This window comes from Bactrocera latifrons, unplaced genomic scaffold (genome assembly GCF_001853355.1).
Source record: "Bactrocera latifrons isolate USDA-ARS-PBARC rearing strain unplaced genomic scaffold, ASM185335v1 scaffold_235, whole genome shotgun sequence".
NCBI classification, from domain to species: Eukaryota; Metazoa; Arthropoda; class Insecta; order Diptera; family Tephritidae; genus Bactrocera; species Bactrocera latifrons.
The window spans coordinates 21,753-34,799 of record NW_017535908.1 but is presented as its reverse complement, the minus strand read 5'-3'; the positions used below and the strand labels follow the sequence as shown (position 1 = coordinate 34,799).

Here is a 13,047-nt window from a genome sequence, read left to right as displayed (position 1 = left end):
TTATAAATATATAAAATTACTTTGATTGATCCTCTGGTTGACGTTTTACACCTTAAAGTATTTCTCTAGCTTTGATTCTTGCAAGTTGTATAAAATGTTCGGTTGCACCCGAACGTAACCCTTCCTTACTTGTTTCTTTTTATTTCATTTAAATTAAATAATTTCAAATTCTACATTGCACGCCATTCCCAAGAGTTAAATTTTTCTTTACGGAAATAAATATCGCATTCTGTTCGTATATTCATACATATACGTATAACAAATTTGTATATGATGTAAGTATAAATGCCTCATGAAATTAGATGAAAGCAATGCATAAAAGCATATACATTTAGATAAACACATATTTATGTATAGTGAGTATGCATTATATATCTATTTGATCATACAAGCCATATACAAACATAGTACGTTGTACCATATATTCCAGTTCACACATTTTACGCACTGAATACTCAGCTTTCAAGCTTTCATATGTACAGTCCAGAATAAAATAATACACACGATCGTTTTTCTTGGAATTTTGGATTGATCGGGATGCTCCTTCCATGTAAATCGTATACATTAATCAAAAATTACTGGCAGCCACGAGAAACTCCTCCGATTTGTGATCAGATATCAAGACAAATGTTACCTATATAAAAGATGCTGAAACTAGAGAAACTGTAGAGTTAGTTTTTTGGCATATACTCAATACTTTATGTATCGACAGCCTTGAAAAGGATTTGATAAAGCATTCTCAGCCAATAGAAAGCATCCAATGGTGTAAAGCTATTTAACATAACGTTGCAATCCAGGCGGGGTTCGCATAAATGAATGGAAATCTCAAACCCGCAACTATAAACAATTGGAAAGTTAACGCTATATAAAACACACGACTGTAGCAGTAAGATGATATGTATGCAATTCTTTTCTATTTGCCAATCATCAGTTTCCACCTATAATTTTTATTAATTATTCAATATGCTCCATTATAGAATATGCACAGATCAAACAGTATTTCATTGTTCTCCAGACGTTGCACATCTTCAAAGACAGCATCGCTTTAGCTAACGGTTCTCACTCACTATGCTTTTCAAGGACCATAAGCTTCTTGTCATTATTGTCAATACCTTGGTGATCGGATTCATAATATACACAATGATCGTTTTCAGTTAAATGTAATCGCAAAACCAAATTTCGTATAAATAAATGATCGTTATTGTACATTACAAAAACGTAGTGAATTGCAGTATTTATTTTACAACAATTGGGGCTGGGTTAGAAAACTACACAGCAAGATAGTGAACTATTGCTAACAAACGGCTATCATGTAAGCTTCTTATTGTTATTGTACGAGGTAGGGAAAAGCGAAGAAGTCGCAACAAAGGACCTGTTTTTGCAAGAGTATGCATGAGTATCTGCATATTTCTTAAATCGAAAACTTTGCATCTTTGTCAATTAGCCTAACCCTCTGAAATAGTAGGTTTTTGGCAATTTAATGATTAGCTTAATAAATACGATGTAAGCAAGTTATGAGCTGCCCTGTCAAACCTATGCTGTATGTAGTATATACGAACTGATATTTGCCGAGTGCACCTTCACAATACGTAGTCTATAATAGCGAGAGTTTGAGCATTCATACATTCCCACAGAAGACGTTTCTGTTTCTGAAGTCAAAGAGCACGTAGTTATTAGAGATTGCAGGGGAATTTTTGCTTAGGAGATAAGCATCTAACTAGAAACTATTTTCTTTTCAATATGTCATATTGCAATAATAAATTTTCAAACATCGAGAAGAATGGATCGCAAAGTAGTGAGTATTTTTCGGGACTGCAATGTGTATTCGCTTTCCGCTTGTGAACCCCAGAACCCTTGTTCCGGCGAGTCCCACGAATATTGCACCAACTTAGAGAATCCATGTGAGCGATCTTCTAAAAATGCTATTTGGGTGTGTGAAAATTGCTATCAGTCAACCGCTGAAAGTGTTAGTCATGAAAATAATGATTGCAAGTCCAAATCGAAATCACCGAATCAAATTGAAACAAGATACGCTAATTTACTAGACTTAGAAAAGCGGATAGAGGCACTGGAGACACATCGAAAAGCATGTTCGGATTTGGTACAAAGAGGTGAGTTGCAATATGCAATCCGCACTTATTTACAGTAAAACTGAACTTTAGAACTCTACTGTTGGATATAGTAAAAGCACAGTGTCAACTCACTATTTGCTTCTAAACGCCGAACAAAAAAATTTAATTCCAAATTTTAAAAATTTCCACGAATGATCGCTGAACTATCTTTAAAGTAAAATATTGATTTTCATTGTGCATATTAGCTTATTACACGGGCATAAGTATTAGAACCGGTCGATTCTTTCTATAAAATCGCGCGTGCGGGAAATGTTCTACGGGCCATTCTGAACAACTTTTCCTAAAAAATATGGGTCTAAATATCTGAATTATCGGTTGTATGGGATATATGATATGTGGTATAGTCGACCGATAGTTCTATAGTTTCTTAAGCAAAGTTGTGCAGAATAATCCGTAGAACATTTCTTCGTGTCACCTTGAAAATCGATTAATTATAATATGATATGTCGAGTTTTGAGACTATAACTTTATTTCCGATTTTTGCCTCGTTCCAGCCACTGACGCCGAAGAAAAGGGTTCAGCCACGCAACAGAAAGCAGCGCATGCATCCATGCTTAATCGGCGAGTGGTCATCCCTATTGCAGCTATAGCATTGTCAATAATATTAATCGGACTGCTGTTGTTCCCTGGAAGGACTGGATTTTTCAATGAAAACAAAGGGTCATTGCAAGTGATTCCAGTAAATGCAACCCTGGGTATTAACACAAACATACTACATACTAACACAAACAAATTGACAAAGTCAATTGTTGTAAACTTTTAGCACTGTTCGAAAAATTCTGAAAACTGTGGATAATTTCTCTGTATTTGAGTGGAAATCAATAACTATGATTCCTATTCAAATAATCTTTTAAATCATTACAAATTACATTAACATATGTAAGTTTCTATAACACCTGATTCCAGGACCTCGCCCAAACTCGCTTTTGTTAATTAGTAGAGATGAATGGTCTGCACAGACTGAGCGAGACGGAATGCATAAACTGCTGCTCCCAATAGAACGGATCATTATTGCACATATTTCAACAGCACAATGCGAAAATAGGGTATGTCACAAGTGAATACATGTTTAGGAGATATATATTATATATAGCATAATAAACGTCTAAATATTTACAGGTCGAGTGTGATGCCCGAGTGCGAGATGTGCAAGCTTTTCATATACATTCAAATGGTTGGGGCGATATCGGTTATAATTTTCTAATTGGTGGCGATGGTCTAGTATACGAAGGTCGAGGCTGGTACAACCAAGGCGCCCACACTACAGGCTATAATGGAAATAGCATCTGTATTGCATTCATCGGTATATTTAATGTAGAAGTGCCCACAGAAAACGACTTGAAAGCAGCTCAATTACTCATCGATGAAGGAGCGAGGTTGGGAGTGCTCACGGCAAACTACCGACTTTACGGAGCCCGACAGCTAAGCGCCACCGAAAGTCCCGGAAAAGCCCTGTATAGCATAATAATGAAGTGGCCACACTGGAGTAGAAGCGTTTGAATAAATGTCAACGATTTGATAATCATATTATATTTAAGACTTCTATTAGTATTAGAGACCAAAATAATAAATATAATCATATTCGCTGCACTCGTATGTTAATGATTTCCTAAGATTAGCATGCAAATTTGCTCAAAATTTGTTTATGTTTATCGTAGTTAGAGCAGCACAGAACTGTGTCCCATTTAATGATAATTTTTAAGTGTTCTTGTTTTTATTGGCGTAGACACCGTTTACGTGGTAAACTCCCCAATCGTTTTTCCTTTTCGCTGTTGGGTTACAATTGGAGACTCCAAGTGTCCAGGTCCTTCTCCACATGGTATTTCCAACGGAGTGGAAGTCTCTTTTTCTTCTGCTTCCTCCGGCGGTTTCTCTCGAAAACGCGTAACGCTGACTCATCAGATGTTGTCAGAAACGATTTTACTTCTCAGTTGCCTACTCAGTTCGAAGTAGCAATAGTTATTCCTCGTTGGATTTCGATGCTGACATTGTAGTAGGCATTAATTATGGTTGCAAAATAGAAAAAAATACGCCAGCAAAAGTACAATCTTATAGAAGATTCTACCGTCCCTCTTTAGCTCTGCAGGTCGAACTATTTTCTGCAGGAATAGATTAAATAAGTCTCACGATAAGGAGTCGCCTTGTTTGGAACCTCGTTTGAACGACTCGGAGAGGTCCTTTCCAGTCCTGACGGAGCTTTTGTTGTTGCTCAACATCAGCTTACACAGTCTTATTAGTTTTGTGGGGATATCAAGTTCAGACCTAGCGGCAAATAAGCAGCTCAGTCAAAAGATGCTTTGAAATCGACTAGGTTGGGGTGTATCGACCCTCTTTTCACGGTGCTCTTTCAAGATTTGTCACATGGTGAATATCTGGTTAGTCCAGTGTTCCCTGTTCCAAATAATGCTTATGTGTACATGCATTGGTTAACATGAAAATACTTTGAATGTGCTGGAGTTTCGATAGTCGTGACTTGCTGGGGAATGTCATTGTTTTTAAAGAATACAATATTGGAAGAGACTTACTTTAAGTGTGGGCATATTTAGAATTAAGTTCACTTTACTCAAGCCAAATGTAAATTGTTTGACATCTTGCATTTTCACTCATATTCATAACAAAACAAAAATGTGTTCAAAGTCTGGAAATGTTCATTTAAATTAGCTTGCAAAGATATCGTTTTGTAATAAATATTAGATAATTTCAATATTCACGAATTTGCAGGTTAGTTTTGAGGATTAAAACTTCGCAAACATATAACGAATGTAAATTACGAACGGTGCCAAACCAATAAAAGAAAAAAATCTTAGCCTAAATCTTAACATTCAAACAAAACCAAATCCTATGCAAAATAATGGACGTTACGGAGGCTCAAATGGAAGAAGGACAACAGAAAGGAAAAGAAAACTTCAAAAAGAATTTAATTTTTCTAGCAATTTTAAATGCATTTGTGCCAATATTTATAATAGTTGTATCAATTTTTAAATAAATAGTATGTTTATACACTTGATATGCCTCAAAACTAGATATGGCAGTATGAAGCTGCCAAGAAGACTGCGACCTGTGTGAGCATCCGTATTTGTAGCACACCTTGCTTGTGGTATACCAGAAACATCGTCAAGTCTGCTGAGACGATTTCGATAGTGGACGTTAATCACCATTGTGAACCTATTTTCAACAATTTGAAACATGCATATAAACATATGAGTATATATAAGAACCACAGCAGCATCCCGATTTTACTTTTACTACTATATGTAATTTCAGCCAGCATACGTATATAAGTAGCTGCCGTTGAAGACAACCCTACTTACCTATATCACACAACCATACAATATATTTTATATGTATGTACACAGGAATGGAATAAATGTAACGCCTACGGATTTCTCGTTGCAAAATGTTCAATTATAACATATTCTGTTATTATTATTGATATTCGTTTTGCAAAACCCCCGTACATTATGCCCTGGTGCTCACACACAAAAAAATTTCAGGCGACTGTGTGAGTGCTTAATAACAATGATGTATTCTCGTAACTCAATTCAGCTTGCGCACACTCGTATTTCCTGCTAAAGAGACGAAGAGCGGCTTGGTTTTGGGCTTTTCTAATAGAAAATAATGACGATATCGGGAAACAGAAAAAGTACCAAGGGTTATCTATCGGCTGCTTGAGTAGAGTAGAAATTCAAATCATTCACAAAAAAATTTAAATTCATCGATACAGTTGTGTTCATAATGATAGCAGTGCTATTGGGGAAATGCTTCACTAAATGGCACTTCTAATAAAGCATCGATGGGCTTGGAAATTGAAGAAAATTTACCCGAAAGAGAGAATTGAACAGAATTATATGCCTAGGATTTACAATGGAATAAATTGGTCGAAATATCATTGAATTTACTATTATTATTTTCAAAGAATAATGAAAAAGATAAAATTTCCAAGTACATGTAGTTCCTGTGACTTACAAAATAAATTAAAATTGAAACGCTTAAAAGGCTATTGTTTTCCTGAATTCTCGTGAACACTGCTATTGCCATGAACACTACTGTAACCGGCGAATTCACTGACGGTTCTGTAGTTCCAAATTTAATGTCCCTCCAGGTGTGTTTCGCATACCACTCATAGGAAGTCACCAACAGAGGTGTAATGCTCGGTCAAGATCAGAAGCCAAAGCAAACCGTGATGGGGTTAACATTGTTCGATTCATTCTCACGTATGCCATTGTTTAGCACAATTAATTTGACTACAAATTTGCAATACTCAGATACAAGTTCATTTTCTATTACATACATACATATGTATGTACAAACGATTATGCATCTAACTATACATCTATGTATGCATGTGTACATATATACACAAATACGTTTACTCATTGTCTTGAGATAATGACTGTCGAGTACTTTTTCCCCCATTCGTCCAAATAGTAGCTGTGCTGTAGCCAACATTGCCAGTATATTTGTAGCGCTGTCTTCCAACGTAGCGATCGTGCATAGTAAAATGTATCCAATCACAAAGTGCTTGGTAAGCCATCTTCTCTTATTCACAATCTTCTCCGCCTTCGGGATAAAAACAACAGTTGCCGATCCAAATATTATAAGCAAATCACAATGAAACGGCGTTGAGTCGATTAATGAGCTCGGTAAGCAGGCATTGCCTATTGGACGCATAATTATTCTACACACAGCTGGTGCAGGTTGTCAAGATGTGGTAAGTTAATAATTTGCGACTTTAGTACTTCTAAGGAAGTTGGTGAATGTCCTCTTAACATAAAATTTATCTTTCACTAATTTAGGATAGCTGTTCGCAACAAGTGCGCAATATTCAAAAATATCATCTGGACTTACATTTCGATGACATTGGATACAACTTTTTAGTCGGCAACGATGGGAATGTATATGAGGGGCGGGGTTGGGATCTAATGGGAGCTGCCGTTAAAAACTACAATAATGGTAGCTTGAGCATGGCATTCATTGGGACATTTGAGAATGATCCGCCTACAGACCAAGCTTTAGAGGCTGCTCAGTCTCTGTTGGAAATGGGTGTACGCACGGCCAAATTGACGGAAGATTACAAGCTGTTGGGGCACCGTCAGCTAGCGTCAACCCTCAGTCCGGGGGCCGTTTTATATAAGATCATTAAGCAGTGGCCTCACTGGACCCGTAGAGCACGATAAAGCATAACATCATTTAATTATAAAATTAAAGCGTTTGTAACACAGGCGATTTGAACTAGACACTCCTGAAGAGAGCAAATATGCCTTCAAGTATAATAAAAATAAGCGTGGGTAGTCGGTTTCATGCCAGTTATTGCCAACGTTTTATTTTAATTTTATTTTCACATTTCTATTGGAAAATTCAGTAAATGTATTTGCGTACATCTTGGCATTAATTAATTATAACAAAAAAAAGAAAAAATCTTCCGTTTCTATTTAACGGTTTTCTTAAATAAAATTATATGTAATTCAACAAACGTAAGTATGTATTTTCTAAAAGTGCTGAAAGTAAAATTGCCTGCTTATTAAATAAATTAAAATGTAGTTACATCCAAATGGCAAACTATGTACAATGCAGCTGATTTTCACACTTATTTTACCCGTATTTTACACATTAGATTCGAGCTACTTTATCTGTATTTGTGTAATTTATAGGCTAATCCTCCATTATAATGCTGCATATCTAATCAAGACAAAAACTATAGAAGTAATACTCTACCGTCTTTTACTTTTATTTTAGTGGAATCACAATTTTGCGTAGTTTTCGATGTCTCTTACGCATTACTACTACTATGTCTATTTTGGTTTTAATGTGTGTTCTTACTGTATTTTTCCACATATTTCGTCTAAACGTTTTATTATATGATCTCTGTTGGCTGCACCTAATTGTGAGTCCCCTTTCTGGTTATGTAAATTTTGAAAACAATTAGTCATTGTAACTTTTGGAGTGTAGTCTTCATTAAAGCCATGCTCCTCTTCACTTGCTATCAGTATGCAATCATCGTCCACCCAATCATTTCGTAATGCTATATTTTTCGTCTGCGTAAAGAATCCACGGTCTGTTTTTCGGAGGAAGTTATACAACGCTACACAGCCGAGTATAATTTTACGACCGTTTTCCTCATCAATCCGCAGAGGTTGTGATAATATGGGAAATATATTAGCCAGCATACGCAATGCATTTTCGGTATGCTTATTTACCGTACTCATGACATTATTGTAATTAACTCGCGAGTTATTTGGCACATCGGTTGGTCCGCTCAAGAGATAAGGCTTCAAGGGCAAACCAGATTTACTTGCAAAATAGTAAGATTGACTAATGTCATCTTGTGCTTCGTAACTCACTGGCAGTTTTACCTCATTTTCAATTAACTGTCTAAATGTGGACTTCTCATAAATATCGTCAAAAGCTTCCGCCTGAGTCTTCTCGACATCGATATAAAGGAAGTTATCATTAATATCTACTATTGATGTGAATATGAGTGGTTGTTTGTTGATAAAGTCTTTTTGCTCCTCGGCCCGCGATGAAGAATGGAATCTGATTTGTTGCATGGACAAATTGCCAGCACAATTCAGCACACGGTGTTTGCGTTGAAACTCGTTCGCCACATTTTGCCATTGCTCATCAGTCTTTGGTAGTGATACAAATGGATCCTTGAGTAATTCGTATATATTGAGGCATATGTTGGCTATCATTTTTAGTATCACAGGTTTCGAGGCACGGAAGCAATAGTTACGACACGAATGTACTTCACCTAAAAATATTTAATAATAAGAATGTGTTATTTAGAAGGTACTCTTACATTTTTAAATGCACATTTGAAAGCTTTTTCTATACTATACAAGCTGAACTGGCAATATACAACAATAAAGGAATTATTAAAGGAATTTATATGATAACGGTTGGAACTTTTCCTTTTTATTTTTGTTTTACATAAATTCTAACATTTTATTAGTTATAGTTGGATAACCCTTATTTTTTTTTTTTTTTTTTTTTTTTTTTTTTTTTTTTTTTTTTTTTTTTTTTTTTTTTTTTTTTTGTTACTAATTTGTAGTATTAATAGCTTCTGTTAATATTTATGAAGAAAAAACGAATTGAGAAAGCATTCACCAGAACTTACCCGTTGCCAAATACTTAAGTGTAATAGCAATTCGCTCTTCTGCACTGAATGATTTCTTCTTTCGATGTGGTTCATAGGAACTTATAACTGGAGATAGTTTTGTCACCAAATAACGAAACTGTCTTTCTGTTATGTTGAAGAAGCAATTGAAGTGATATATTTCGTTACTTCGGAAAAGTATTTCTTTTCGTAGGTTTTCTTTGCTCAGTAATTCAGCTTGATTTTTCTTCAGCCATTCCTTTGTCCACTCCAATCGTCGTTTACAATTCAATATTCCGGCCAAGTCCAAAGCAGACATTTTTGGTAATTGTCGAGCAAGTGTTGACGCTGTAGTGTTTCGGTTAGTTGGTGCATAATTTCCACCCCCTCCACCACCATCGTCTTTCACATCTTCTCCTTGGCTAACAATAGCAACATTACCACCGACACTATCCGTAATTGCAGTTGTAAGAGTCATCACACGACATACGCCATTTCCATTATCATTTGCAATACCTTCGCGTTCACGTAGTACGCCTATAGTTTTAATTTTCAATTTTTCCATATTTCGTATTTATTTTAGTTTTACTCCCAGTTTTTCCTGAATGGGCTGACGTGCTGGCGAACTTTTCACAGAACACGAGCCCAAAAACGAAATCGATTTTCGTTTTCAAGTATCGTTGAAACACACGCCTTTCGATTAAATACAACGGGGAAAGATCACAAATAAACAATTCTTTCGTTCAATCCATATGTGAAATTTTGTTTATTATTAATATAGGGCCGATTAGGTGTGGTCAATCTGATTAAGGATAGATATTTTTATTTGATTTTTGCCAACCTGCTTTTTTCTTGGAATGTCGAACCAACGAACTGCGAGCAACACAAGGCGACCAACAACAAATATACGCACAGAAAAATGGCAGCAGCCAGCACAAATGTACACACACGTCGGCTGATCGGCAATATTGCTTGAGTTGTTGCTATTTAGTTTGCTTCCGTACCCGATTATGCACCAGCTTTAAATATTCATAAATAAATATGACTTTACTGATAATGTTACTTTACTTTTGCACTTTGCGAAATACTTCCATATAAAGTGGAGAAATATGAATCAATTGTATTAAAACAGCCAACCATTTACTGTTTTTTACGCTTTTTTCAAACGTTCGATCAGAATTCGTGTGGAAAACGAATTCGGTTTCATATATCTTGTTTTCGTGATAACAGCTGTTTGCTGCTCAGCTGACGCACAGAGCAGGGTTGAAATTTTTTCCAAAAAGCTGCAATAACTGTATTACCAACTTTTTCATTTATGGCACCAAACTTGGACAAATAAATTAAAATATGAATGACCCTGTTTCGGTGACAATTTCATTAATTTGAGACTTTGGGTATGTTCAACCTGAAAATAGGGATATATCCGGAAATGATATAGTATACCATATCAAATTTTTGCTTACTATTACACTAACTGCGTTTGAATTTTACAAAGTGTATTGAACAAAGTGAAATAAGTATATCACATTTATGTATATCATCATTGATTTAACCCTTACATGAAAAATTCAAAAGTATATAAATTTCAAACGAAAAATAAAATTTTTTCGATAAAAAATAAAAGCCGAATACTTGCTGCTTGTGCAAAATAACTTATGGATGCAACTTACCAATGTTTTGTGTTCCATCGGACAAATGTAACGAGAGACGGCAAAGAGTATGTGTCGTGCAACCCACTTTGTCATTCAGAATATGTGGGCTACAGAAAACCTTCTTCTAATAAATCGGAAAAACACGCATTTTAAACAGTTGATTTTTTAAACTTTCAATGCAAATATCTCAAAAACCATAAGTCAGCGGCAACTATATGGATATATATATTCTTGATCTGGAGGACCTCCTCTATCCGTACATACGCATTTTAAACCTGAAATCCGTGGATGTTATTCTAAATCGCAGCCCATGATTCTATGCGAAAACCTGATTTTGATCAGCTACTTTGTATAGCAGCTATGTGTATGCTATATTGGTCGGATCTGAACAGTCTTTTGCAAATGTACCGTTTCATCCAGGCCAATTTCGTAAAGATATTTCGTACAATAAAAAATTTTTCCAGACAAGGACTGGAATTTGATCGAGCAGTTTGTATGGCAGCTATATGCTTTAGAGGTCTGACATCAGTGGTTCCGAACGAAATCAACAGCTTCTTGCAGAGAAAGGAATGTGTGCAAAATTTCAGACTTCATCAATCGTCGCTGACTTGTTGACATAGACCATAGACTTAACGTAGCCCGTGACGTCGTCCTGCTGGAAACATTTATTATCCAAGTGCATATCATCCGAATCGGGCCAAAAATATTCGATTATCATTGAGCGGTAGCGATTCCCATTCACAGTAACGTCCCGGTCTTGATCATCACGGAAGAAGTTCAGCCAAATGACGCCGCCGGACCATAAACCGTACCAAACCGTAATATTCTCGGGTTGCAGTACTGACTCATGGAGTACGTGTGAGCTGCTGCCTAGCCAATAATGCATATTTTGCTTATTTACGAAGCCATTTAGCCATAAATAAGCATCATCGATAAAGATGCTTTTTCGATGAAAATCCGGATCATCCCCAAACACCCCAAAACCCCCCTCCCCCTGCGTTCGCCCCTGCACAGAGATGTGCAACGGTTGAGAATGACGTGGGAAAAACTGATCTGGTTCTTCCTCAAGTGATGCGCTAGCGGCAGAAATATTTTCGATACTACGGACACTTCTTTGTCTCACTGGATCGGGAACATTTGGTACTGTGCCTGTGTGAAACTTTTCCAATAGACCCTCAATTATTGATCTGACAGCACAATTATGACGGCCATGAATTCGTTGTTGAATCGTCTATCTTTCCATGATGAAATGGCAAACCTTACTGAAGACTACTTTTGTAGCGTTTCTTTTGAAAAGCCTGTTACAAGAAAAAATTTTGTGTATTTGAACCGCATCAGAAACCTAGCTAAGTGTATTTAACTCGTTTTCAATTATATCGTTCATCCACAAGTGGTTATTGTAACCGGTGTATTCCTTTTCGAATATTTCCCTATTATTTATAACGTATGAATGTAAGTGATGTTTCTTATTTGAAACAATATATTGTTTGTCAAGAAAGTATTGCGGTATTTTTGCGGTATTTTTATTGAATTATCAATTGTTCATAAAGTTTTTTTTTTACGACTCATGCCCAGCTCTTGACCGATGCTATGGCTGCTACTATGCCGGTCTCTTTCGACCAATTCAGCGATTTTATCGCTATTTCCGACGATAGGCCTTCCGTAGCGTGGCGCATCTTCGTCCACCTCTACACCAGAACGAAAACGTTGTAACCATCGTTGTGCGGTGGAAATGGAAACTGTATCGGGTCCATAAAGTGCACAAATTTTATTGGCGGCTTGAGATGCATTTTTGCGTTTATCRTAGTAGTACTGTAAAATATGCCGTATTTTCTCTTTATTTTGCTCCATGTTTGCGACGCTATAACTCACGAACGACTTAAAAGAAACGACAATCAATCGAACACTTGTTAGCGCGTAAAATAAGCTTTCCAAAAAGGTATAGCATGACTCGATGCGACGAATAAATCTAGAACTACGCGCTCTCAGCGCCAACCTAATATTTCGCCATATTTTATAAATTCAATTGTATGTACGTTAATGTTTGTGCTTTTGTTGTTACAGCGGCAGAATTTTGCCGAGTTGACAGTCCTTGATGGAGTAGAAAATCTGGTTCCGTTCCGGTTACGTATAACCAACTGCCGTGGGAACGGAACGGAAATGTATG

General features: G+C 36.3%; 3 protein-coding genes across 3 annotated transcripts; 2 read left to right on the top strand and 1 right to left on the bottom strand.

Annotated features, from left to right (window-relative positions):
• The first annotated feature begins 1,645 nt into the window (after positions 1-1,645).
• On the top strand, positions 1,646-3,722 carry LOC108968960. The gene is made up of 4 exons (XM_018933346.1): positions 1,646-2,111; positions 2,627-2,827; positions 3,039-3,178; positions 3,252-3,722. Exons 1-4 carry the CDS (start codon positions 1,781-1,783, stop codon positions 3,630-3,632), a joined length of 1,053 nt encoding a protein of 350 aa, XP_018788891.1. The 5' UTR covers positions 1,646-1,780; the 3' UTR covers positions 3,633-3,722.
• A 2,858-nt stretch (positions 3,723-6,580) lies between these two features.
• On the top strand, positions 6,581-7,694 carry LOC108968956 (peptidoglycan-recognition protein SD-like). Its single transcript, XM_018933341.1, is given in 2 exon segments — positions 6,581-6,843; positions 6,929-7,694. Coding segments are annotated over 2 exon segments (591 nt in total). The 5' UTR covers positions 6,581-6,633; the 3' UTR covers positions 7,310-7,694.
• On the bottom strand, positions 7,425-10,428 carry LOC108968955. The gene is made up of 2 exons (XM_018933340.1): positions 9,250-10,428; positions 7,425-8,883 (listed from the first exon to the last, which is right to left on the bottom strand). Exons 1-2 carry the CDS (start codon positions 9,791-9,793, stop codon positions 7,949-7,951), a joined length of 1,479 nt encoding a protein of 492 aa, XP_018788885.1. The 5' UTR covers positions 9,794-10,428; the 3' UTR covers positions 7,425-7,948.
• Positions 10,429-13,047: the final 2,619 nt, after the last annotated feature.

Bases quoted from the DNA above. Each gene is read 5' to 3' on its own strand.
- LOC108968960 (XM_018933346.1), top strand. From the start codon at position 1,781: ATGGATCGCAAAGTAGTGAGTATTTTTCGGGACTGCAATGTGTATTCG. The intron at 2,112-2,626 runs GTGAGTTGCAAT...GCCTCGTTCCAG, and splicing joins TTCGGATTTGGTACAAAGAG to CCACTGACGCCGAAGAAAAG. The intron at 3,179-3,251 runs GTATGTCACAAG...AAATATTTACAG, and splicing joins CAGCACAATGCGAAAATAGG to GTCGAGTGTGATGCCCGAGT.
- LOC108968955 (XM_018933340.1), bottom strand. From the start codon at position 9,793: ATGGAAAAATTGAAAATTAAAACTATAGGCGTACTACGTGAACGCGAA. The intron at 8,884-9,249 runs GTAAGTTCTGGT...AAATATTTTTAG, and splicing joins ACTTAAGTATTTGGCAACGG to GTGAAGTACATTCGTGTCGT.